Raw genomic sequence first — 24,319 nt, forward strand, 5'->3', positions numbered from 1 at the left:
TCTCTCTTCAACCTCTCTCTGTATAACTCTTCTGGTAAAAACTGCCTCTGAATTCCACGAACTGAACTGTTGTGAACTCAGCTCCTCTTTACTGCCTCTAAACTCACTGAATCAACAGAACTGACTGAATAGTACTGACTAGAACTCAGAGGTCTGCAAGTCTCTGTCTCCTGAGTGCTGGGATTAAAAGCATGAACAACAGTCCTGGGCCTAAGCTTTTCTTTAACTGAAACTTGTTGGTATACTTAAAAAAAAAACAAAACTCTTTTATTTATGTTTCTTTTATCTTTTTCTTCCTACTCCACCCCAATCCCTTCCAACACCCCAACACCAGGTGGGAGAAAGAAAGGGCTAGTGAGAGAGGGGGCGCAGTTCTCTTAGGTGCTTCCTGCTGGTTAGGGTCGTTGGGTTCCTTGGAGCTAGTCCAATCCTTGTTTCAGGAGATGTCCAACTTCCTGTCTCACAACAGCAACCAGGAGCAGCAAGGGGGAAGCAGGAGCAGCCTTGTTCTTTCTCGGATCCACGCTCTCTGGGCTCTGGCATTCTCTCTCCAGAGTCCTCAGATTGAAACTATCTGCAGCTGGCAAAGAGCTCCTCTCAGAGCCCGAATGAGGCAAACAGACTCCTGCTGTGGGCCATCTGAATCAGCCCCACATCCCACACCTGCGACTCAAACAGTGGTTTATATCCACAACAGAAACGTTCTCTATACCAGGCTAGCCTAGGACTCAGCCTTTTGCCTCTGTCTCCTGGGATTAAAGGTGTGTCTGCATTCCAGATGGATCACACTGACCTGGAAGGTCTTTGGGTGTGATCTCTTGCCAGATCAGCCATGTTCTGAATTAAAATTCATCTACACTTCAGCATCCCTGACTTCAGCTCCCTGACTTTTTTTCTGACCTTTTAAAAAGACTAAGTGTGGTGACCCGCACACCATTAATTTTTATTTTTAATGTACATTGATGTTTTGCCTGCATGTATGTCTGTGTGAGGGTGTCAGATCCCCTGGAACAGGAGCTACAGTTAATGAGCGGTCATGTGGCTTCTGGGAATTGAACCTGGGTCCTCTGGAAGAGCAGCCAGTACTCTCAACCACTTAGCCATCTCTCCATCCCAGAGTCTTCCTTTTTTTGTTTTCCTCGAGATAGGGTTTCTCTGTGCGTAGCCTTGACTTTGTAGACCAGGCTGGCCTCGAACTCTCAGAGCTACGCCTGCCTCTACCTCTCTGGGATTAAAAGCGTGCACCACCACTGCCGGGCGGATTCTGACTTCTTGAGCAAGGATCAGCCTCATCTCCAAAAAAAGAAGCAATATTTTATGCAGAGCAAACAGAACTTTCTGACAGGCCGGGACTGTCCAAACAGCCTCCTGCCACCAGAGGGCGTGGCAAACACTGAGCGCGCTCTGTGGGCCTCCCTGGTCTCTTCCTCGTTTTAGGGTTTATTTTACTTCCGGTTATGTGGGACATCAGCTCTGGGAGCGAGCGCCGATCAGTTTCCACTTCCGGGGCATCCGTGCTGTGGGCTACGGGGTGATGCGCCGGAGGCAGGAGGTCCTTGCCCCGGAGTGAGCTCGGCTCCTTGCGGCGACATCCGTCTCCGCGATCGGCCTCGTGTGCGCTGCACTTGGCCTCGTTCCGTGACCCCAGCGGGCGGCCCTGGGCACTGAGCCCAGCGGCCACGGTGCGAGGGATGAATGACTGAGCGAGCGAGTGAATCCCGCCGCCTCCTCCCAGGTGACGGCGCTTCGTCGAGGGGCGCCAGGGCCGCGGGCAGGATGAATCGAGCGAAGCCCACCACCGTCCGGAGACCCAGCGCGGCCGCCAAGCCCTCGGGTGCGTCCCCGCGCGTGGCGCTGGCGCGACTCAATGAAGCGGGAGTTCCTGTGGGACACAGTTAACTTGACAGTACTGAAGGGCATAGCCCTCCAACACAGCAGTCCGTCAGGGCATAATCACCCAAACCAGGGCTCCTGAAGGACAAGGCCAGCCATGCCCTGTTGAACATCTGGAAAGGACAGAGTACCTGGGCCAGAAACACAAACCCTGAGGCCGGATGGTCTAGCCGGGGTCCTGACCTTGCTCCTTGCTAACTGGGGGACACTGGGCACATTACCTAACCTCAGGGTCTGTTTGTAAACTGAGGGTCATAGTCCTTATGAAAAAACTCATTGAGGATTAAATAGACTAGTACTTGTGAGTTAGAGACGGTGTCCTTTTTAGTCAGCCTTCACTGTCTCTGTCAGGGTCTTGTTGAATAACCTCAGGCTGCACTGTATTCTCTCAGGGTCTGGTTTATCCACTCCGAGGGTGGCTGTCACAGGGTGGGTGTTCTTTTCCTCTGCAGGGCATCCACCCCCTGGGGACTTCATCGCCCTGGGGTCCAAGGGGCAGGCCAGTGAATCCAAGACAGCGTCTACCCTGCTGAAGCCAGCTCCTGGGCTGCCTTCAGAGCGCAAGAGAGATGCTTCAGCTTCTCTGTCTGGGGCCTCCTCGCTGACTGGCCTCACCAAGCGCCCCAAACTGTCTTCCACTCCCCCATTGAGCGCCCTGGGACGCCTGGCCGAGGCTGCTGTTGCAGAAAAACGAGCCATTTCCCCCTCCATCAAAGAACCATCTGTGGTACCCATCGAAGGTAAGGTCAACCTGCTGACTTCCCCAGAGCGCTTCCCTCCATCACCCAGCGCCCGTTGGGACCACTTCCAGTCGGGTAGCACAGCAGGGTCTTCGGCACCAGTGGATACGAGGAGCTCTTGGCTCCCTGTGAGCTTGCCTCCTGACATTGTCCGGGCACTACGCTGGGCTCATCATTCTGTCGCTTACTTGGCATGTCTGCGGCCTGCCCTGAGCTCTGCTGGCGGAGGCGCACCGACTGTGGTGGCACCCAAGTGGTTCTAGCCTGGTCCTCAAGATGGGCGAGACCCTTTGCACACCGCTCCTCTCTTAGGACAGGGAACATTTGCTACTATTTTCCAGGTAGAAACAGGTCCCAAAGAGACTTCAGAGGGGAGATGCCGGCCCCACCTGGCCTCTTGCTCCTGCAGCACCTGTGCACCTGCTCACCCTTCCCCGCTCTTTGTCACTTTTCCCAGTAACTTCTTCAGCAGTGCCAGGGTCGAGCCCAGGTCCTGGTGCATGCAAAGCAAGTGCTTTAAGCACTGCACTGCAGCCCAGCATCCCTCAGTGACCCGTAGCGGCTCCATGGTGCCTGTAGCGCAGGCCTGTCACCCACTCACTCAGTGACACCTAGAACTGCTGCAGATACCACAGCCAGCGTGCCTGCTCGGAGCACCGTCTAGGGGACTTCTCTGTGAGAGCCGCAAGGATAAGCATCCTGTCCTACACCCTTTAATGAAGCTGTATCTCATAAAGCTACATTATCCTTTGCTCCTGAGATGTCATTTGAAAGGCTCAGAATGCACCAGGCATGGTGTTTGTAGGCCAGTCACTTCGACTGCTTGGGACACTGAGGCAGATAGATAGAAAGTTCAAGGCCATCCCTCAGCCACTTAAGCAAGACCCCATGTCACAGTAAAAAGTAAACTGAGGGCTGTGGGTCTAGCTCAGTGGTGGAGCCCCTGCCTAGAATCCCCCAGTGAGGGGCTGGGCTGTGGCTCAGTGGTGGAGCCCCTGCCTAGAATTTGTGAGGCCGTAGGTTGGAGAAAAGGCACAGAATTGGGTGTATGGTTTCTGGGAGCTCCTTGTACTGGTGAGACCCATCTGCGCTGTCCGCTCATCCTTGTGATTCTGGGTGGCACCTCTGCCCCCACCGCTCTAACTTCACCCTCCCATGTGGTCAGTTCTGCCCACTGTGCTGCTGGACGAGATAGAAGCTGCCGAGCTGGAGGGCAATGACGACAGGATAGAAGGCGTGCTCTGCGGAGCCGTGAAGCAGCTGAAGGTGACGCGGGCCAAGCCGGACAGCACGCTCTACCTGAGCCTCATGTACCTAGCCAAGATCAAGCCCAACGTCTTCGCCACCGAGGGCGTCATCGAGGTGAGCCCGGCGGCCTGCTCTCTCTGCCCTCCCTGGACCTGCTGCTGTCCCTGTGTGGCGTGGGCCATCTCATGACGGCTGCGCACCTTTCAGGCCCTGTGCAGCCTCCTGCGGAGGGACGCCTCTGTCAACTTCAAGGCCAAAGGGAACAGCCTGGTGTCTGTACTGGCCTGCAACCTTCTCATGGCTGCGTACGAGGAGGACGAGAACTGGCCGGAAATCTTCGTGAAGGTGAGTGGTCTCCCCGGGCCCTCAGTGAACACAGCGCTGTGGAAGGGAGGGTGCTGGGGACCGGTGTGGGAGAGAGAGGCAAATGGAGGCTCCAGGGCGCCCTCCCTCCCTCCCGAGTGGGCGTTGATGAGGGCCTCTTGGATGGCCCCGCTCCGGGTCCTGGCCAGCATCAGGCAGGGTCCAAACGTGCCACGCTGTAGGTGTACATCGAGGACTCACTGGGTGAACGCATCTGGGTGGACAGCCCCCACTGCCGCACCTTCGTGGATAACATCCAGACAGCCTTCAACACCAAGATGCCCCCGAAGAGCGTGCTGCTGCAGGGGGAGGGGGCACGCGGCGGAGGTGACGTTGGCGCAGGTAAGAGATGCCGGGGCGTCGGGCCGGGGCTGAGGGACCGCCCTCCGTATCCCCGGGATGAGGTACCCTTTGTCCCCCGTGGTTCCTGCAGGCAGCAGCCCCCACCCCTCGCTCACAGAAGAGGAGGACTGTCAGACGGAGCTGCTGATAGCCGAGGAGAAGCTGAGCCCTGAGCAGGAAGGGCAGCTCATGCCAAGGTAGGTGAGCCGACAGTCCTGGTGGTGGGAGACCGAGGGGAGGGCCCCGGAGCTGGCATCCTTCCTGGCCTCCTTTCCCCCCCTCTGGCCTAGGTACGATGAGCTCACAGACAGCGTGGAAGAGTACGTCCTGGACATGCTTCGAGACCAGCTGAACCGCCGCCAGCCCATCGACAGTGTGTCCCGGAACCTCCTGCGCCTGCTCACGGCCACCTGTGGCTACAAGGAAGTGCGGCTGCTGGCCGTGCAGCGGCTGGAGATGTGGTTGCAGAACCCCAAGGTGCGCCTCAGCAGCGAGCCAGAGTCCGGGAGGGGTTGCTGTTTCTGGGCGGCCGGCGGCCGTGGTCATATGCTCAGCCATCTTCCCGGCCTCCCCGCAGCTGACCAGACCAGCGCAGGACCTGTTGATGTCTGTGTGTATAAACTGCAACTCCCACGGCCCAGAAGACATGGACGTCATCTCGCACCTCATCAAGATCCGTCTCAAGCCCAAGGTGCTCCTCAACCACTACATGCTCTGCATCAGGTGCTTGGCCAGCCGGGGCCACGGGTGGGGAGACCAGCCAGCGGGTGGGGAGACGGCCAGTGGGCAGCAGGCCCAGCCTGGACCTGCACCCCTTACCCACCCGGCTCTTGCATCCAGGGAGCTGCTGAACGCACACAAGGACAACCTGGCTACCACCATCAAGTTTGTGATCTTCAATGAGCTCTCCAACGCTCGCAACCCCAACAACATGCAGATCCTCTACACCGTGCTGCAGCACAGCTCGGAGCTGGCGCCCAAGGTGGGGACGCTTCACCTGGGAGCGGCCTGGGGCTTCCGTCTCCATGAGGCTGGGGCTTGTGCAGCCGCACAGGGAGAAGCTCCTGGTTGCGGGTGGGAAGAGCCGTCAGCTCCTGGCTTCTCAGCCATCCTTGTGAGCTAACGCTGTGGAGCGGGTAGCGCCAGGTGGGAATGAGCCTCCCACAGCCCCCAGCTCCAGCTCGGTGCATCCTCCGTGGTTGGGGTTGCTTCCTAAACCAAGCGGGCATCTCCACAACCTTCCCCCCTGGCCTGGAGTCCTAGCTGTGGGTGCTAGGTCTGACATCTCTACAGACCCAGGAAGCACTCTTGCGCTTAGCTGGAGCTGGGCAGTTCGGCTGCGCTGGCTTCTGGCCACACCTGATGGTCACCCTCCCGGCCCATTGTCTTAAGAGAATGATTTGGGTGGTTGCGGACCTGGGGCGGCATCTTTGGTGTTTGGTATTCTTTGAGCCCAGAGTGGGTGGGGTTGAGGTAGCCAGCGCATCCCTGGTCAGAAGAGGACTGGCTCCCCTCTTGTCAGCTCTCAGGAGAAAGAAATACAGCATGGTTCCCCTCTTACAAGTTCACAGACAGGAAGGGGAGACTGTCCCCTCCTCTCAGGACAGGCAGCCCAAGAGGTGCCTTGGATCTTGTGTCATCCTACCATATTAGCTGCTAAGGTGTTGGGGGAGCTTGTTCTCCTGGGGAAGGCTTTCTGTGGGTCCCGGCAGGTCAGTGGGGGCGTGGTCAAGGCATGGACCTCGATGGCCGCTGACCACAGCTCCCTGTGGCTTCTCTCTGCGGTAGTTCCTAGCCATGGTGTTCCAGGATCTGCTGACCAACAAGGATGACTACCTGCGCGCATCGAGGGCCCTGCTGCGCGAGATCATCAAGCAGACCAAGCATGAGATCAACTTCCAAGCTTTCTGCCTGGGCCTCATGCAGGAGCGCAAGGAGCCGCAGTACCTGGAGATGGAATTTAAGGTGCCTGGGACCCCTGCTCGCCACCTTCGGCTTCACAGTTCCCTGGCCCCTGACAGGTTTGCGGTGGCCAGGTGCCAGGCTCGTGTGCAGACATGGGCGCAGTGTCTACACACCCCACGTGGAGTTGCTCTGTCCCTCGTAAGGAGGGGGTGGCTGTGATCCCAGTGTGGGTGAGGACAGTGCAGCTGGCAGGGCTGTGGAGCCGCTGAGGATGGACAGGGCACCCAAGCAAGAGAGGTCTGATTGACTGGGGGTGCAGGGAGAGGGATGGGAGGAGGTGCCGCTGAGCAGGGTGAAGCAGGGAGGCCGGAGCAGGACGTGGATTCACTGTGGTGGCAGCCTGTCGCTGGGGAGAGGGTTTTGTCTGTGTCTGTCGCTCAAGTCCACTCCCAGTCCCTGATGAGGCCCTGGCTCGGCCTGGCCCAGTTCTGGCCCCCAGGGCCTGCTTCCACTGGCTGCTGTCCCAGCATGCTGGTCTACATAATGGCTTCCTCCCCAAGCTGCTCATGGGTCTGCGTCCGCTGTGCCACTTGGGACCCTTGGGAGGGGCCCTTGGTGACGCCAGCCTTGCCACTCTGTGTGCCCGCAGGAGCGGTTTGTGGTTCACATCACGGATGTGCTGGCTGTGTCCATGATGCTGGGCATTACAGCCCAGGTGAAAGAGGCCGGAGTCGCCTGGGACAAAGGAGAGAAGAGAAGTAAGACCCTGCTGAGGTGGGGGGTGTCTTCAGCCAGTGGTTGCACTCCCCTGAAGCTGAGCTGACTCGTGGAGACCGAGGCTGGGGGGCTCCTTGCGCGGCAGTTGGAGGGGCTTCCAGAAGCAGCAGTCCCCTCCTGCTTGAGTCTCCTGGCTGAGAGGACCGTCTCTGCTTGGAGCCTGCTCACTTCGGGCATTGTCGTATTGATTTTTGAGGCCCAAAGTCAGTTGGGAGGTCCATCACAGGGGCAGGGGCGGTCTGTAGTGGCCTGGCCTTCGCGAGTCCACGGCAGCAGGATCCTCATGGCCTGCCCACCTCCCCAGACCTCGAGGTGCTACGCACATTCCAGAACCAGATCGCAGCCATCCAGCGTGACGCCGTGTGGTGGCTTCACACTGTCGTCCCCTCCATCAGCAAACTGGCCCCCAAGGACTATGTGCATTGGTAAGAAGCAAGCCACCTTCAGCCTCACAGTGCCGCCTGCCTGGGCACCACTTCAGACGGGAGCCTCTTACGCCCGTGCAGCCACCGGCCGAATGCCCAGAGCGCCCGGCACTGGTGGGCAGCAGAGCCGTCCCGAGCAGGAGGACCCCTGCCCTGGGGTCACTGGAGTCCACTGTGGGCAGGGTGCTCAGGAGTCGGGAAGCCCCAAGCACTTTCTGCCTACCAGCTCCTACCTGAGTCGCCCCTTGCGGGGGGGAGCTTCTGTTGTGGTGGACTCCCTGCACTGCCGCATCCTGGCTGACGCCTGTCCTGTCCCTGCAGCCTCCACAAGGTGCTCTTCACCGAGCAGCCCGAGACCTATTACAAGTGGGACAATTGGCCACCTGAGAGCGACCGGAAGTGAGTGCTGCGCTGGGCGGGGCAGCAGGAGGGTGGAGCCTGTGGGCAGATGCTGGCAGGTGTCCCGCCCTGCACACCCCGTGCTGTTCTTCACCTGCTGTGGTGTCCCGGTCATGTTCCTGCCTCTACCCCATCCCCGGCCACCCCCTGGGGCAGCTCCTCCCCACTCCCACTGTGCCCGTCCTCAGCCGACCTGCCATCCCCTCCAACCCACTGGTCACTTCTGTGTTCTGGGACACGCCTCTCCAGCCCTGCTGTCCAGTCTAGCCAGTGGACACCACTGTCCCGCGTAACCCAGGCGCTTTGCCTACCCTAGCTGTTACATTTTCCAGCTGCTTGCTGGGGCTCTGTGCAGCCTGTCCCTCCGCTCAGAAATGAGTGGCTGTGGGGAAAAGGAAGCAGTGGCCTCCCGCTCTGTCCCGACTGTTAAAGGCCAGGAGCTAGTGTGCATCCCCTGCGTGGGCCACTAGAACCAGGAAATGGTGGGTTGGAGTCTGGCTGCAGGCCACAGGAGACCTCGTGGCCCCTCACCACCCTGGCTCCCAATGCCGCCCGCAGTTTCTTCCTGCGCCTGTGCTCGGAGGTTCCCATCCTGGAGGACACCCTGATGCGGATCCTGGTCATCGGACTGTCCCGAGAGCTGCCCCTCGGCCCCGCAGACGCCATGGAGCTGGCCGACCACCTTGTGAAGCGAGCTGCGGCTGTTCAGGCCGATGGTAACAGCGCGGCTTTGCCCTCCATCCCTCAGTCCCTCAGTCAGGGGAGGCTGGGAACCCACACTGACGACCCAGAGCGCCCCCCCCCCCCGTGCTCTTTCACTCTCCTCCCACAAGGTGGGTCCCAGGGGGACTCGTTGGTCCTCTCCTATGGGGGAGGTAGAATGGTCCTGTGAGTGGCGACACACACACACACACACACACACACACACACACACACACACAGCACTGGCCCGGAGCAAAGCCGCATTCTCTCTTCCCGCTGACCCCTACTGCCCTCGGAGGGTCTGGGAAGACTCTGGAGCCCGGTGCCTTTGGGTTTCAGATGTAGAAGTCCTGAAGGTGGAGCGGATCCAGCTGATCGACGCCGTTCTGAACCTGTGCACCTACCACCACCCTGAGAACATCCAGCTGCCACCGGGGTAAGGCCGCAGCCCGACTTTTGGCAGGGCTGAGGCAGAGCCGCCTTCCAGGCCCCAAGCCGCCTCCCACTGTCCCTGTATGCGAGCAGTTGCTTCCCACGAGCTTTTTTTTGGGGGGGTCTCTGGTTCTGGGGCTTTCTTTTTGCTCATCTTGTCTGTTGGACAGCCTGTCACTGCTGTGAGCTCTACTGCCTCAAAATCAAGTCCTCCTGCCTCAGCTTCCTGAGTGCTGGGGTTAAAGGCATGGGCCTCCATGCCTGGCTTCTTTAAATTATTTTTTTTTTTCAGTGCTAACATTTGAAACCAGGGTTTTGTGTGGACTAAGCCAACATTGCCACTAAGCTATATTCCCAACCTTTAAAAATTTTTGTTTTACTGTACGTGCATGTCTGTGTGTGCATGTGTGTGTGTGTGTGTGTGTGTGCACATAAGTACATGTGCACAGCCCATATGTGGAGGTTGGAGGACAACTTGTGGGAGTCGGTCCTTTCCTCCATTTGGTTCCGGGGATCAAACTCAGGCCCTAAGTCTTGACGGCTCCAACTTTATCTCACTCACCTGTGTTTTGAGCCAGGGCCTCTTGCCTTTTTACTTGGATTGGTCAATTGGCTAGGTAGTGAGCCGCAGGGCTCCTTCTGTCTCCACACCCTCGCACTAGGATCGCAAGCGTGTGCAACCACATCTGGCTTTTCCACTTGGGTTCTAGGGAATGGAGCTGGCCTGGCCTGGGCCCAGGGCACCGAGTTCACACTGCCTGTCGTTGCCCTGCCTTCCAGGTACCAGCCCCCAAACCTTGCCATCTCCACCCTCTACTGGAAAGCCTGGCCCTTGCTGCTGGTTGTGGCCGCCTTCAACCCGGAGAACATCGGTGAGCTGTCCTGGCCGTGGAGATTGTGACCAGGGGCCAAGCCTAGTGAGGCACCCGCTCGGGTGCGGGGAGGCTGGTGAGAGGGCTGCGGTGACGTCCCGTTCTCTTTCCCGAGGCCTGGCCGCGTGGGAGGAGTACCCCACCCTGAAGATGCTCATGGAGATGGTGATGACCAAGTGAGTGGTGAGCACCCTTCAGCGCAGGGAGGGCTGCACGAGGGGGAAGGGTCACGCCTCCCTCACCTCGCGAGTAAGGGTCTCAGGAGCTGTGATGTGACGTCACATAGTGCAGCAGAGCTGGCGGCACTAGGGGTGTGATGACGAGCAGTGTCCATGCGGAAGGTGGCCGGCATGCTGCGCGAGGTGGCTGCTGTGGGCTCCTGGAGCCTGCAGCTGCAGGGCTTAACTGGATCGCGTTACTGCTGGCCTGATGCTCAGGCTGTGCCACAGCAGCCCTGTGTGACTGCCCCCGCCAGCACTGTCTGCTGAGCGCCTGTGTGCAGCCGTGGGTACGAGGCCTGCCTGTCTGATCTTCAGTAACTACTCCTACCCGCCGTGCACGCTGACGGACGAGGAGACGCGGACGGAGATGATCAACCGCGAGCTGCAGATCTCTCAGCGCGAGAAGCAGGAGATCCTGGCCTTCGAAGGCCACCTGGCCGCCGCCTCCACCAAACAGACCATCACCGAGAGCAGCAGCCTTCTCCTGTCCCAGCTGACCAGCCTGGACCCCCAGTATGCCTGCCCACCCTGGCCCAGCCCTCGGTGTGGGTGGGAGGGAGGTGGGCAGCGGCAGAACTGAGCCTGAGCTATCCGCTCTGCCCCAGCATGGTGTGGGCCCCGGGTGCCTGGGTTAGCTGAGCTGTCTGTACCCAGTGTTCTATGTGTGGCCTTCTGACCCTCGTGTCCCCCGTGACACACAGAGGCCCTCCCCGGAGGCCACCGCCTCACATCCTGGACCAGGTGAAGGCCCTCAACCAGTCCTTGCGCCTTGGGCACCTGCTATGCCGGAGCCGTAACCCAGACTTTCTCCTGCACATCATCCAGCGCCAGGCAAGTCCTGCCCGGGAATGGTGGAGGGGGCACGGGCCGGGAAGGTTTTCCCAGAGGCAGACTGCTGGGATGCTCAGTGAGCACTGTCCTTCTACGCCGACGGAGCATAGATAGTGGAGGTTGAGATGCACGCTGACTGCTGCAGAGGTTCCGCTTGAGCATGTGCAGGCCAGAGCATTCAGGGTGCAGGGCGCAGCCTCTGTTGATACGCTCAGTCTCCCTTGCTGCCCACACAGGCCTCTTCCCAGTCCATGCCGTGGCTAGCGGACCTGGTGCAGTCCAGCGAGGGCTCGCTGGATGTGCTGCCTGTGCAGTGCCTGTGTGAGTTCCTGCTCCATGATGCAGCTGACGCCACTGCCTCAGGGGAGGAGGAGGAGGAGGGCGAGAGCCGGGAGCAGAAGGCCAAGAAGAGACAGGTATGAGACCCGAGCCGCCCGCCCTGCCAGGCCGGCCGCCGCCATCCACCCTGCCAGGTTGGCCCCCGACTGTCTGTGGCCCTGACAGTTGTTCTTGGTCCACAGAGGCAGCAGAAACAGCGGCAGCTGCTGGGCCGCCTGCAGGATCTGCTGCTGGGCCCTAAAGCAGATGAGCAGACAACATGTGAGGTGCTCGACTACTTCCTCCGGCGTCTGGGCTCCTCACAGGTGGCCTCCCGGGTGCTGGCCATGAAGGTGAGGGTGGCCAGCTGTGTGAGAGACTTGCTGTGGCTGGGGGACTGGTGTGTCTGTGTTGGGGGGGGTCCTGGGGAATTAATGGAGCCCCAAACATGCTAGTTAAGTGTCATTACCAGTAAGACATGCCTCTGGTCCCTCACTGGGGAATTTTAGGCAGGTGCTCTACTCCTGAGCCACACCCCAGCCCCTCACTGGGGGGTTCTAGGCAGGGGTTCTATTGCTGAGTCAAGGCCTGGCTTTTCTGGGTATGTGTTGGATAATGACCTGGCTCCCCCAGACTCCTTTCCTAATTTGTGAAGACAGAAGGTATGGATGCCATGCCATTAGTCCAGTCCGCAAGAACCTGAGCCCTCTGTCTCTTGTCCGAGGCTCCTTCCCTGGGCAGTGGCATACTGTGAGAGCGGTTGAAGAAACTACAGCTTGCCTTATCCAGAATGGTTTTAAACTGGGCGTCACGGGCATCCTAGTAATTCCAGCATTCAAGGATGCTGAGGCAGGAATTTCTAGGCCAGTAAGCTACAGAGTGAGTTTGAGACCAGCCTGGTCTCTGGAGAAAGACCTGTCTCCAAAACCAAGCAAGGACTCAGCTCATGTTATTCGTCTCTCCATTATGTGACCATAGGGAGCCGGCCAATTATCTCACACAGGAGCTGCTGTGTTCTGTGTGGCAGCTTGAGGGGACAGGCTTGCTCCTGAGAGAGGCTGGGCCCGCTGCATCCCAGGCAGGCGGCCTTAGCCCCGTATGTGTGTGTACCTGCAGGGCTTGTCACTGGTCCTGTCAGAGGGTGGCCTTCGTGACAGGGAGGAGAAAGAGCCCCCCATGGAGGAGGAGGCTGGGGAGGCAGACACGCTGCAGGGCTACCAGTGGCTGCTGCGGGACCTGCCCCGGCTGCCCCTGTTTGACAGTGTGCGGACCACAACAGCCTTGGCTCTGCAACAGGTGTGGAATGGGCTAGGCCGGTCCTGGGAGGAAGGGTGCGCACACACCGCCCCGGGGTCCATCTCAGACACCTGCCTCCCCTGCCCAGGCCATCCACATGGAGACTGACCCCCAGACCATCAGCGCCTACTTGATCTACCTGTCCCAGCACACACCAGTGGAGGAGCAGGGCCCGCACAGCGACCTGGCCCTGGTGAGGGAATTCTGACAGGGCCAGGCGGCCGGGTCGCCAGCGTTGTGGCTGGCTGTGGGCTGGTGCACAGGGAGTTGAGGAGGTGGGGCCACGCACTACCAGAACCTTCGGAGTCTGACGGCCCTTGTCCCCGCTCAGGACGTGGCCCGGCTGGTTGTGGAGCGCTCCACCATCATGGCGCACCTCTTCTCGAAGCCCTCCTGCGGCACTGCCTCAGACGCCGTACTCAGCGCCCTACTGTCCGTGTTTTCCCGCTACGTACGGCGCATGCGCAAGAGCAAGGAGGGCGAGGAGGTCTACAGCTGGGTGAGGGCCGGGAGGGTCAGCAACCCTCCAGCGGGCACTCAGAGCTGGGGGCGGAGAGGGGCTGAGGTAGACTGAGGCAGTCCGTAGCTAGGGGAGAAGCTCTGTGGTGGGGGGACCCTACGGCAGGGCACAGCGTGGGTACGCTGGCGCTCCATGGCCGGTCCCACCGGCTGAGCCACCTGGCGCCTGTACACCTGCCGTTTCTCACAGTCGGAGTCTCAGGACCAAGTGTTCCTGCGCTGGACCAGTGGGGAGACAGCCACCATGCACATCCTTGTGGTCCATGCCATGGTCATCCTGCTGACGTTGGGCCCGCCTCATGGTAAGCAGTGTGTCCTGGGCTCTCCTGAACTGGGCTCTGACACCGCCCTGGCCAGTAGCCTTTCCTCTTGACCCGGCCACTGCAGCAGCTTCCATATAGGTACCCAATTATCCCTAAGGGAGTGGAAAGGGAGCTGGGCATGGTGGCATACACCTGTAATCCAGCACTCAGGGAGGCAGAAGCTGGTCTGCAAAGCAAGTCCAGGTCTGCCAAGGCTACACAGAGAAACCCTGTCTCAAAAAACCAGAGAGAGAGAGAGAGAGAGAGAGCGAGGGAGGGAGGAAAGGGTACAGCATACCCTGGCTAGGAATTAGGAGGCACATGGGCAGGCTCCGCTACCGTCCTGAGGGAAAGATGGTCATCTACAGCGTGCTGTATGTCTAGCCTGTTGCCCGGAGGGAGCAGGTCAGGGGAAGGCTGACGTCTGCTGGCTCTGTGGAGCCAAAGGCTGAAGGCGCTATGAGGGCAGGCAGCTTGTGCTGAGGTCCTTGTGCTCCCAGAAGTCTGCACCTGTTGGCCTTGGGCAAGAAGCCACGTCTCACCCCCAAACCCAGGATGCCATAGACCACCATAAGCAGACAGGGCGACATGGAGTCCTGTGCTCACTGCCCCGTCAGTCCTCAGCCGCATCATCTGAGCCTTCTCTGTTCCCCTAAAACCTAAGTTTCCCTGCCCCGGAGGTGACAGTCGTGGTAGTCTGTGACCCTCCTTGGGTCCTCGGTCCTCGGCTAACGCAGCTGTTTCCTGTGTCCTCCCTAAAGCCGGTGACAGTGAGTTTCACGAGTTGCTGGACATCTGGTTCCCCGAGAAGAAGCCGCTGCCCACAGCCTTCCTGGTGGACACCTCCGAGGAAGCGCTGCTGCTGCCTGATTGGCTGAAGCTGCGGATGATCCGCTCTGAGGTGCCCCGGCTCGTGGATGCTGGTATGGCACGGCGGGAGGAGGGGGCTTGGCCTCGCCTGCTGCCTTCCAGGAACTGAGGGCTCAGAAACCAGGCCCAAGGAAGAAATGGCTGATAGATCTGGCCTTTAGAGGCACAAGAGGTAGACAGCGTCAGGGCCTTTTTGTTGCCTTGGAGGGCATGTGGGCTACACAGAAGCTACACTGAGCAGAGGAGCTTCCCAGCAAGGCCTGGACATGTGGCCAGCTTGGCAATTGCAGTCTGGCTCCAGGCAGGAAAGGGAACTTAAATGGCAGGGTGAGCCTGGGAAGAGTATGATTCCAGTGAGCCATAGGGGCGTTGATGACGTCATTTCAGAAGTCCCCGGGGACTGTGTGGTTGGCAGAGCCAGGCCCTGTGGGGGTACATCTGACGGCTGGCTGGGGGTGGACCGGGAATGGCCCGGTAGGCCGCTGAGCACCCGTGCCCACAGCCCTACAGGATCTGGAGCCCCAGCAGCTGCTGCTCTTCGTGCAGTCGTTTGGCATCCCCGTGTCCAGCATGAGCAAGCTGCTGCAGTACCTGGACCAGGCAGTGGCCCAGGATCCCCAGACCCTGGAGCAGAACATCATGGACAAGAGTAAGAGGCCCTGTGGCGCGGATGTGGTCGTCAGATCGGGTGGGCACCTACCCCGTGACGGGCGCTGGAGCTCCGGCACTGTGCTGCCCCACCGTGACTGACCCTGAGGCCGGAGGGAACCCTAGCTCCCCAGCTGGGAATCCTGTAGCTCACTTCCTTTAGTCTTTGCTACACGTTTTAAGATAGAGTCTCTGTGTAGCCCTGGTTGTCCTGGAACTCTGTAGACCAGGCTGGCCTCGAACTCAGAGATCTTCCTGCTTCCGCCTCCCGAGTGCTGGGACTAAAGGCATGTGCCCTGGCTGTGTCCTGCAGTCTGGGCATGATGTGCTGGCCCTGGACCTGTGTTCTGTGGGAAGACAGGCTGGCTTCATCCACCCCCACGGTGCTCTGGCTGCCATTTTACAGATTACATGGCCCACCTGGTTGAGGTGCAGCACGAGAGAGGTGCTTCCGGAGGCCAGACCTTCCACTCGCTCCTCACGGCTTCCCTGCCACCCCGACGAGGTACGAACTCCTCGACTGCCCTCATCTGCTGTCTGGGTGGACTGCTCTCCGGGCTGTTCCCTGGCCGGTGCCAGCCTCTAGCCAATGAGACTCTTATTTTGGATCTACTCTCCATGTGGGCCCAAGGTTCAACTCTGCTGTCTAGTCACAGACCCTGGCAGGACAGGGCCAGGAGCTGCTCAGAAAGTTTTGAGGCCACGTTTCCTGTTTCTCTACAGACAGCACAGACGTTCCTAAGCCAGAAAGTAGCCCCGAGCCCCCACCAGGCCAGGGCAGGACTCGGGCGGGGACACAGGTCCCAGTGCTCGGCCCTGAGGACGACTTAGCTGGCATCTTCCTGCAGGTACAGGGACTGCTGTGTGAGGCCCCCATTATCACCCCTGTCCCTGTGCACCCTCCCTGTCTCTGTGGGAGGCACGGGTACAGGCCTCTGCTCCTGACGCCTTCTGCTTTCCAGATCTTCCCACTGAGCCCTGATCCACGGTGGCAGAGCTCCAGCCCACGCCCCCTCGCCCTGGCACTGCAGCAAGCCCTGGGCCAGGAGTTGGCTCGCGTCCGCCAGGGGAACCCTGAGGTGCCAGGCATCACAGTTCGCCTTCTGCAGGCCGTGGCCACCCTGCTCAGTTCCCCGCACGGCGGCACCCTAGCTCTGGCCATGCACCGCAGCCACTTCCTGTCCTGCCCGCTGCTGCGCCAGCTCTACCAGTACCAGGTGCCCGGCACAGGCGCTGTGGGAGGGAAGGGCAGATGGGAGACTGGTGGCACAGCTCTGCCTACTGCAGGAAACCTAGGGCATCTCCCCAGCCCACCCTCGGCCTGATGCTGTCCCAAGCATGCCTGAGGCTGCCCTCAGCAGGCCTAAATCCCCTGTCCTTAAGTGCGAAATGCCAGGTACCTTGGGGCAGGGACAGGGGCGGGGTCAAGGCCTCCATAATAGAGGGTGAATGAGTGAGGTCTCTGTCGTCCCTGTCTGCAGGCTGTATGGCCTGGGGCTCCCCTGTCCACATGCTCACATGAGGGAATGTGTGTGTGTGTGTGTGTGTGTGTGTGTATGTGTGTTCGTGTTCCTTCACTGCAGGAGTTGCTAGTGAAGGCACATCCCTAAAGGGCTGGTCTTTAAAGCCCTTCAGGGCCATCCTGGCATTTAAGAGACATGCTTTTGAATGGCAGGTGGGGTGATGCTGGGTCCTAGCCCGGGCTCTGGGCCTCTCGTCCTGGGTTGCAGACTGTCGGCCAGGCAGGGCTGTTGGAGCCCTGTGCCAGCCTGCTCACACCTGGCTGGCTGTCCCCACAGCGTGCTGTCCCTCAGGACACTGGCTTCTCATCGCTCTTCCTTAAAGTGCTCCTGCAGATTCTGCAGTGGCTGGACAGCCCTGCCGTGGAGGACGGGCCCTTGCAGGCCCAACTCAAGCTGTTTGCTACCCGCTTCTCAGCCAGACGCAGGATCAGTGACGGTGAGCATGCTGAGGGCAGCGGGTGGGCCGGGACTGTGGGTGTTGGTGTGGCAGGGCCAAGCGTTCAGGGAGCCGTGTGGGCCTCCCGAAGACCAGCCAGCCCGGGCCGAGAGGCAGGCTGGGAGCGTGTGGGCACACCGACTTTGCCGTGGTCACGGTTTGCTCCACTGCCCACAGTTCGCAGTGGGCTCCTGCACCTGGCTGAGGCCCTGAGCTTCCACCGTGACCTGGAGGTGGCTAACTCCACCGTGCGGGCCATCATTGCCACCCTGAGGTCCGGGGAGAAGTGCACTCTGGAGCCCGAGCTCATTGGCAAAGGTACTGTTCCCTCTCCCCCTGCCCCTCATGGAGCCTCTTGAGGATGGGGGTGGCCTTGAAGAGCTTGGCCCCAAGAGTTGTCGGCCTGCTCTGCTCAGCCAGCCTCCTGTCCCACAGTCCTCCGGGGCCTCATCGAGGTGCGCTCTCCCCACCTGGAAGAGCTGCTGACGGCGCTGTTCTCAGCCACCTCGGAGGCCTCCTCCCCGAGCCCGGCCTCTGGGCCCATCATGGTGGTGAGCGCCTTGCTGCTGCAGGAGAAGGATGAGCTCCTGGGCCCCAGCAAGCAGGATGTGGAGGCTGCCAGGTAGGAAGGAGTGTGGCAGTGGGTGGGAGGGGCTGGCTCCGCAGCCAGCTTTCTGCCCTGACCTTCCGCCCTGCAGCACGGAGGGCGCACGCCTGGGACCAGCATCTGGGCTGCTTGTGGACTGGCTGGAGACACTGGACCCAGAAGTGGTCTGTAGTTGCCCTGATCTTCAGCGGAAGCTGCTCTTCTCACGAAGAAAGGTGACAGGGACATGGCCCAGGGCCAGACTTTATGTCTCTTAGTCTCCAGAGGAAGGGCGGGGTTAGCCAGCCCTGGGCAGCCTGTCCCAGGTGCTATTGTATATCTGTTTGGGTCAACGCTGGCAGCCATTTCTGGGGGTTTGGGTAGGACAGTTCTCCCAGACTCTGAAGTCTGAGGAACCCGGGTCTGCGTAGAGGTGGGGAAGGTAAGAAGACGGACGGGTACTGGCTGTGCAGTACCCTTAAATCCAGCCCTTGCCCAGGGGAAGACAGAGAAGGTGGCCGAACCCGGGCCCTGCCCTGCCCAGCATGGAGGAGCTGAGATGGCATCAGGCCAGGTTCCTCGCTGCTGTTTCCTGGGTGGCACCACCAGAACATAGTCGCTGACATGATCCCTCAGAACCCATGGCCCCAGCCTGAGACGGTCCTGGCCATTTCTGTCTCCAGGGCAAAGGCCACATAAGCGCACAGGTGCTGTCTTTCCGCCCTTACCTGCTGGCTCTCCTCACACACCAGGCCAGCTGGTCCACGCTGCACCGCTGCATCCGTGTCCTTCTCGGCAAGAGCCGGGAGCAGAGGTGAGTCCACCCTGGGAGCCTCTGGGCCTGCATGGAGCTCCCTGTGACTCAGGAATTACGCCCCTGCACCTTCAGGGCAGCAGGGTCTCCCGAGGCTTCTCCTCTGCGCTCGGCGCCTCAGCTGGGTGCCCTCAGCTGCAGGGCCAGTGTCCTGCTTTGGTGCCCCGCCCCGCCCATCTTCTTGGCACCTTTTCACCTGTGGAGGATTTGGCTTATGTCCCAGCCATGGTGTAAGAGGCAGAGGAGCTGTGAGAAGCTGCCCATCCAGCCTGGTGGGCCCTTGGCTGTGACAGGCCCATAGTGTGGGCACAAGCTGTGCTTGGGTTTTCTCATGAGAGCCATCAGGTACCCGGCTCACACAAACAGAGGACCTGGAAGTGTGTGGGTCGGGGAGACCCCTGTTTTCTGGCCATTGTGCTTGACCAGGGGCTCCTCAGGACGGTAGTGACTCTCCAGAGGGAAGCCCGCCCTAGCCTCATGTGCAGAGGCCTGCTTTCCCAGGCTCGACCCCTCAGCCTCCCTGGACTTCCTCTGGGCCTGCATCCATGTTCCCCGGATCTGGCAGGGCCGGGACCAGCGCACTCCACAGGCAAGTCTCTAAGAGCTGGGCCCAACCCTGGGGGTGGTGGCTTCGAGTCCTGAGGCTGACCTGCAGGCTTCCTGATTGCAGAAGCGGCGGGAGGAGCTGGTTCTCCATGTCCAGGGCCCAGAGCTGCTCAGCCTGGTGGAGCTGATCCTGTCCGAGGCAGAGACCAGAAGCCAGGATGGGGACAGCGCGGCACGCACCCTCCTCCAGACCCGACTGCCCCTGCTGCTTAGCTGCTGCCGTAGCAACGATGAGAGCGTCGGCAAAGTGGCAGAGCACCTGACCAGCTGCATCCAGCAATGGGGGGACAGGTACCTGAGTCCCCGCCGTGGCCCCTTGCTGGGGGTGACGGCTGTCACTTGGGAGTGGCTCCTTCAGCACGTGGCCCTCTGGCCGCGTCTTCCCCAGTGACCAGTCCCTCTGCCCTCTGCCCTTTCCAGCGTGCTAGGCCAGCGCTGCCGAGACCTGCTCTTGCAGCTGTACTTGCAGCGGCCAGAGGTCCGAGTGCCAGTGCCGGACATCCTGCTCCAAAGTGAAGGCGCCACAAGCAGCATCTGCAAGGTGAGGGACACGGCATACTGGAGCCCTGCAGCCCACAGACCCTGAGTAGCGAGGAGGGCTGGGCCTGACTCAAGTCCTGGAGCCTCGAGGCTTGCTGTGGTAGGCTCTTCCCTGGGTACAGCCTGGGTGCATGGGCAAACACAAGTTGGTGTGCTGCTGTGTAACATGTAGCCACCGTGAGGCCATGGCCTCCACCAGGAGGGGAGTGCCCTGTCAGCCCAGACTCTCCCCGAACCCTCCTGCCTCTTGCCCATCCTGGCCAGCTGCGCTGAGCCTCAGCAGGGTGGATGGGCTTTTTCATCCTCTGGAGCTCAGAGACCACGTGAGCTCGTGCCTGTGGCGTGATCTCTAGGATGTCCACACTGAGCACGCCACTGCTGCGTGGTATCCAGGGCCGTGAGCGGGCTGAGAGAATTCCTATGGTGTATAGTACTCTCCTCATGTCTCCCCTTCCCCTAGCTGGATGGGCTCATCCATCGCTTCATCACGCTCCTGGCGGACACCAGTGATTCGAGGTCTTCCGAGAGCAGGGTGGCTGACGCCAATATGGCCTGCCGGAAGCTGGCCGTGGCCCACCCCATCCTGCTGCTGAGGTGCTTGTCGTCACAGCCGTGGGTGCACTGTGGGGACTTGGTGCCCGGTGGGCAGGTGTGACCAGGGTTGCCCTTCTGTTGCCCCCAGGCACCTGCCCATGATCGCAGCCCTCCTGCACGGCCGCACGCATCTGAACTTCCAGGAGTTCCGGCAGCAGAACCACCTGGCCTTCTTCCTGCATGTGCTGGGCATCTTGGAGCTGCTGCAGCCACGTGTCTTCCAGAGTGAACACCAGGGGGCGCTGTGGGACTGCCTGCGATCCTTTATCCGCCTGCTCCTGGTGGGTACCAGGCAGGTTGTCCCCAAAGTGCCTCAGATCCTCCCTTGGCCCCTCTTGTCTTTGCTTGACTCCCTTCTGCTCTCACAGGAGAGCCTGGACTCAGGGCCAAAGCCAGGCCACCCCTCCAGTGGCTTCTGCCTCCACTCTCCAGAGACCAGCTCTTTACTGAGGCTCCTAGGCCCAGCATCCTCTGCCTGGGGAGCCCCATATTCTAGGCCTGGCCAAGCCCCGCTGTGTGCCATTTGTTGGCATCATACGCCCCAGTCCAGACATTTTTTTTGCTGTGATATTATGAAGACAAAAGCCAAGCCAGCCAGGCATTGTAGCAGCAGACACTTGCTGTAGCACTTGGGTGGCTGAGGAAGGCAGATTACAAGTTCTGGACCGGCCTTGGCTATAATATTGTGAGCCATATATGGGTCAGATGCTCTAAAAAAAGACAGGAAGAAAGACAGAAAGAGAGCGAGAGAAAGAAAGGGAGGGAGGGAGGAAAGGAAGGAAGAAGAGGAAAGAAAGAAAGAAAGAAAGAAAGAAAGAAAGAAAGAAAGAAAGAAAAGAAAGGAAGGAAGGAAGGAAGGAAGGAAAGAAAAAAGGAAGGAAGGAAATAAAAGAAAGAAAACTAAAAAAAAAAAAAAAAAATGCCCAGGGCCTGGAAGGAGGGCTTAGAGATTATAGAGCACTGGCTGCTGGCTGCTCGTACTGGGGACCCTGGTTTGGTTCCCAGCACCCACATAGTGGCTCACAAGCATTTGAAACTCCAGCTCCAGGGAACCTGATGCCCCCTTCTGAACTCGGCACCAGACACTCACGTGGTACAGACATACAGACGTACATTCTAGAAAAACACACAATAAAAACCAACGTGCCAAGGCTCCATCCAGCCCGGCGTTGGCCCGTGGCCGTCATGGCGGTCATGTGTGGTGAGGGGGTTCTGAGGAAGCTCCTGGCTCCTCTGCCTTCTCTGCAGAACTACCGGAAATCCTCCCGCCACCTGGCCCCCTTCATCAGCAAGTTCGTGCAGTTCATCCACAAGTACGTGGCCTGCAGCGCGCCCGCAGCTGTGGCCTTCCTGCAGAAACACGCGGAGCCCCTCCAGTGAGTCCCCACACCTGCCGGGGGGGAGGGGGGACAGTGCAGACACTGAACGTTCTGGTCTGAACTGTAGCCCTCGGCCCGGTTCCCACTTGATCCTCCTCATCACCCCTCCTCCCTGCCTGTCCACTTTCCACTGAGCTCACCCCCGGCCCTCTGTCTGTCCTGCTGCCTTTCCTCGCCTGTCACTCTTCTCTGCCTGCCCTCTACAGTGAACCCGTGTTGTCTCCACAGTGACCTGTCCTTTGACAACAGTGACCTGGTAATGCTGAAGTCCTTGCTGGCCGGGCTCAGCCTGCCGAGCCGGGATGGGAGAACTGACCAAGGCCTGGATGAGGAAGGTGAAGGTAAGGGGACGTGTGAGTTCGCCAGTGGGGTGCAGGGAGGGTCCCAGTGATCTAGCCGAGCCCTGACACCTCAGGCCTGGGTAGTGCCACGTCCAAGCTGACCGAACAGAGCCATCATGATGGATGTTGCTGTGTGCTCCCTGGGCAGGCTGGTCTTTAGGCCAAGGTCTTTCCCTTTGCTTGCCTGCTGATGGCACATGTCCTTTGCCAACATAGTCACTGGGCGGGTGGGCGATGCCACAGTGGGCCAAGGCTGACTGCAGGCTTGGTGGTTGTGGCTAGCCTCTGCTGCCCATGTTGACCAGATTGCCTGTGCCCTTGGGCTGTCTGAATGCACATGGAAGGTACTTCATGGAGGATGTGCTGTGTCCCGACACCAGTCTCCCTGAGCTGTCTAGTGGCACCTTGAGGGTAGAGGCAAGGGAATGCTGTCCGAGGCTGGCTGTAGGGGAAACGTGCCGTGGCCCTCAGGGCAGTCCAGCGTCCTGAATGCCACCCTTTATGTGACGCTCCTCCAACCTCGTGGCCAACACACACCAAGCACTGCATTGCATCCTGCGTAGTAAACAGTGTGACTCTGGAATGGGCCTAGCCTTCCCACAGAGACCGAAGGTCTGCTGGGCCCCTGCAGCCATCACCTGATCCTGACTAACCGCCCACAGATGAGCATTCGGCCGGCTCCCTCCCCCTGGTCAGTGTGTCCCTCTGCACCCCCCTGACCGTGGCTGACGTGGCCCCACACATGAAGAGACTGTCCCGGGGCCAGGCTGTTGAGGGTGAGTGGGCCAGCTGCTCCCAGACCATCCTGGGCGCACTGGGCTGTTTGCACAGATAGCTCGGTAGAACCCCCAGAGCAGTGTGGTGTGTAAGGACCCAACAGGGGTGGCTGGTAAGACTGTCAGTCTTCAGAGAGGGACCAGGGGTTCAGTGGGGGGTTGCTCCAAGTGTCCACTCAAGGGTGAGCTGCTGGTCCAGCCTTTCCCGGAGACCGACTGGTGGGAGGCCAAACATGGAGAAAGGCGTGGCGTTAGGACAGCCACTGAGCAGATGTGCAGTTTGAGCAGTCTGTGCTGCATCTTGGGGAACCTCCGGAGGACTGGGGTGCCTGGGGACTGTCCCTTCCTGTGTCTGGGTTGCTTGAGTTAGTAAGGAGGTCCCCCTAGCTCCGCTGAGACTCCACAGCCTGGCCCTTTGCCCGCAGACGTGCTGGAGACCCTCAGTGACATAGACGAGATGTCACGGCGGAGACCTGAGGTCCTGGGTTTCTTCTCGGTGAGTGGGGCTGGGAGGGGTCAGGAATGCCCCAGACTGTAGCAGGAGGCCAGGCAGGCCGTCCCACCACCCCGGTGGCACCTTGGGGACAGGCCCTGCCTTTGCCATTAGGCTGAGTCTCCATGATTGCCTGGTGACACTCCTCTCTCCTCCGAGCAGACCAACCTGCAGCGGCTGATGAGCTCGGCGGAGGAGTCTTGCCGCAACCTGGCCTTCAGCCTAGCGCTGCGCTCCATCCAGCATAACCCCAGGTGAGGATAGCCCTAACCCCGGGCACTGCCACCCCCAGCTAGCTGAGCCAGGCAGTGGGAGGTCAGTGCGGCCTGGCCTGGCCTCCTGGGCACCTGGGCCGTGGGACAGTACCCACGTGAGCACATCTCTTGCAGCATTGCTGCTGACTTCCTGCCCACCTTCATGTACTGCCTGGGCAGCCGGGACTTTGAGGTGGTGCAGACGGCCCTCAGGAACCTGCCGGAGTACACCCTGCTCTGCCAAGGTGAGCTGTCCACCCAGCACCCACCTGCTGCCCTGGGGGGCGCCTCGGGCCCAGGGCTGTCTGACCTCGAGTCTTCCACAGAGCATGCGCCTGTGCTGCTGCACCGGGCCTTCCTGGTGGGCATGTACGGCCAGATGGACACCAGCGCCCAGATCTCGGAGGCCCTGAAGATCTTGCACATGGAGGCCGTGATGTGAAGCGCTGAAATCCAGCAAGCCTGTCCTGGGGTCATCTGGTCCCTGCGCCCCTCGAGGCTGGGCGCGGGCTGAGAACAGCTCTCCTCGGCCATCAACCGGGGCTGGGAGTCCTCGGGAGTGACTCGCCGGAGCTCTGATGAGGAGAGGCTCTTCTGCCAGTGAAGCACACTGAGGGCCTCTTTAAATGAAGCATTGAGTCCCTCTTTGCTATCTGATGTGTTGTGTTGTCCCTGGCCAGTGCGACCTGGGTTCCTGTGCTTGCTCCAAGACTTCCAAGGTGTTGAGCAGATGCCTGGGAGGCAGAGCCTGAGGTGTCCCTGATGGACCACCCTGCAGGCTCCCCCACACTGGCCAATGTCCCCTGCTTGGCCATGGCTCCTTTACCCCATGATCAGCCAGGCAGAGTGCTCTCACCCCGAACGGATGCTAGAG

The 24,319-nt window shown here is 60.1% G+C and overlaps 1 protein-coding gene across 2 annotated transcripts; it reads left to right on the top strand.

Annotated features, from left to right (window-relative positions):
- Window positions 1-1,490: 1,490 nt before the first annotated feature.
- Window positions 1,491-24,102, top strand: Ints1 (integrator complex subunit 1). Of its 2 annotated transcripts, none has more exons than XM_055598570.1 (47): window positions 1,491-1,834; window positions 2,346-2,633; window positions 3,799-3,995; window positions 4,089-4,226; window positions 4,427-4,586; window positions 4,678-4,783; window positions 4,877-5,063; window positions 5,164-5,309; window positions 5,427-5,568; window positions 6,375-6,551; window positions 7,141-7,249; window positions 7,573-7,693; window positions 8,015-8,092; window positions 8,651-8,808; window positions 9,134-9,230; window positions 10,007-10,098; window positions 10,214-10,274; window positions 10,635-10,832; window positions 11,021-11,150; window positions 11,387-11,566; window positions 11,672-11,821; window positions 12,585-12,764; window positions 12,853-12,957; window positions 13,096-13,263; window positions 13,474-13,585; window positions 14,347-14,508; window positions 14,958-15,104; window positions 15,510-15,608; window positions 15,827-15,951; window positions 16,066-16,320; window positions 16,903-17,062; window positions 17,240-17,380; window positions 17,498-17,684; window positions 17,761-17,884; window positions 18,332-18,462; window positions 18,964-19,051; window positions 19,133-19,359; window positions 19,489-19,609; window positions 20,069-20,202; window positions 20,291-20,483; window positions 21,451-21,578; window positions 21,810-21,922; window positions 22,585-22,698; window positions 23,124-23,194; window positions 23,354-23,445; window positions 23,581-23,690; window positions 23,772-24,102. In XM_055598570.1, the coding sequence occupies exons 1-47, from the start codon at window positions 1,696-1,698 to the stop codon at window positions 23,885-23,887; spliced, it is 6,657 nt and encodes a 2,218-aa protein (XP_055454545.1). In that variant the 5' UTR covers window positions 1,491-1,695; the 3' UTR covers window positions 23,888-24,102. The 2 variants fall into 2 exon arrangements, with proteins under 2 accessions (XP_055454545.1, XP_055454544.1); XM_055598569.1 differs by having other exon boundaries at window positions 4,678-4,782; window positions 4,870-5,063.
- Window positions 24,103-24,319: the final 217 nt, after the last annotated feature.

Source organism: Psammomys obesus, unplaced genomic scaffold (assembly GCF_907164565.1).
Source record: "Psammomys obesus unplaced genomic scaffold, mPsaObe1.curated_primary_1811, whole genome shotgun sequence".
In the NCBI taxonomy this organism is placed as follows: domain Eukaryota; kingdom Metazoa; phylum Chordata; class Mammalia; order Rodentia; family Muridae; genus Psammomys; species Psammomys obesus.

Bases quoted from the DNA above. Each gene is read 5' to 3' on its own strand.
- Ints1 (XM_055598569.1), top strand. From the start codon at position 1,696: ATGACTGAGCGAGCGAGTGAATCCCGCCGCCTCCTCCCAGGTGACGGC. The intron at 13,264-13,473 runs GTGAGGGCCGGG...CGTTTCTCACAG, and splicing joins GCGAGGAGGTCTACAGCTGG to TCGGAGTCTCAGGACCAAGT. The intron at 16,321-16,902 runs GTGCCCGGCACA...CTGTCCCCACAG, and splicing joins GCCAGCTCTACCAGTACCAG to CGTGCTGTCCCTCAGGACAC.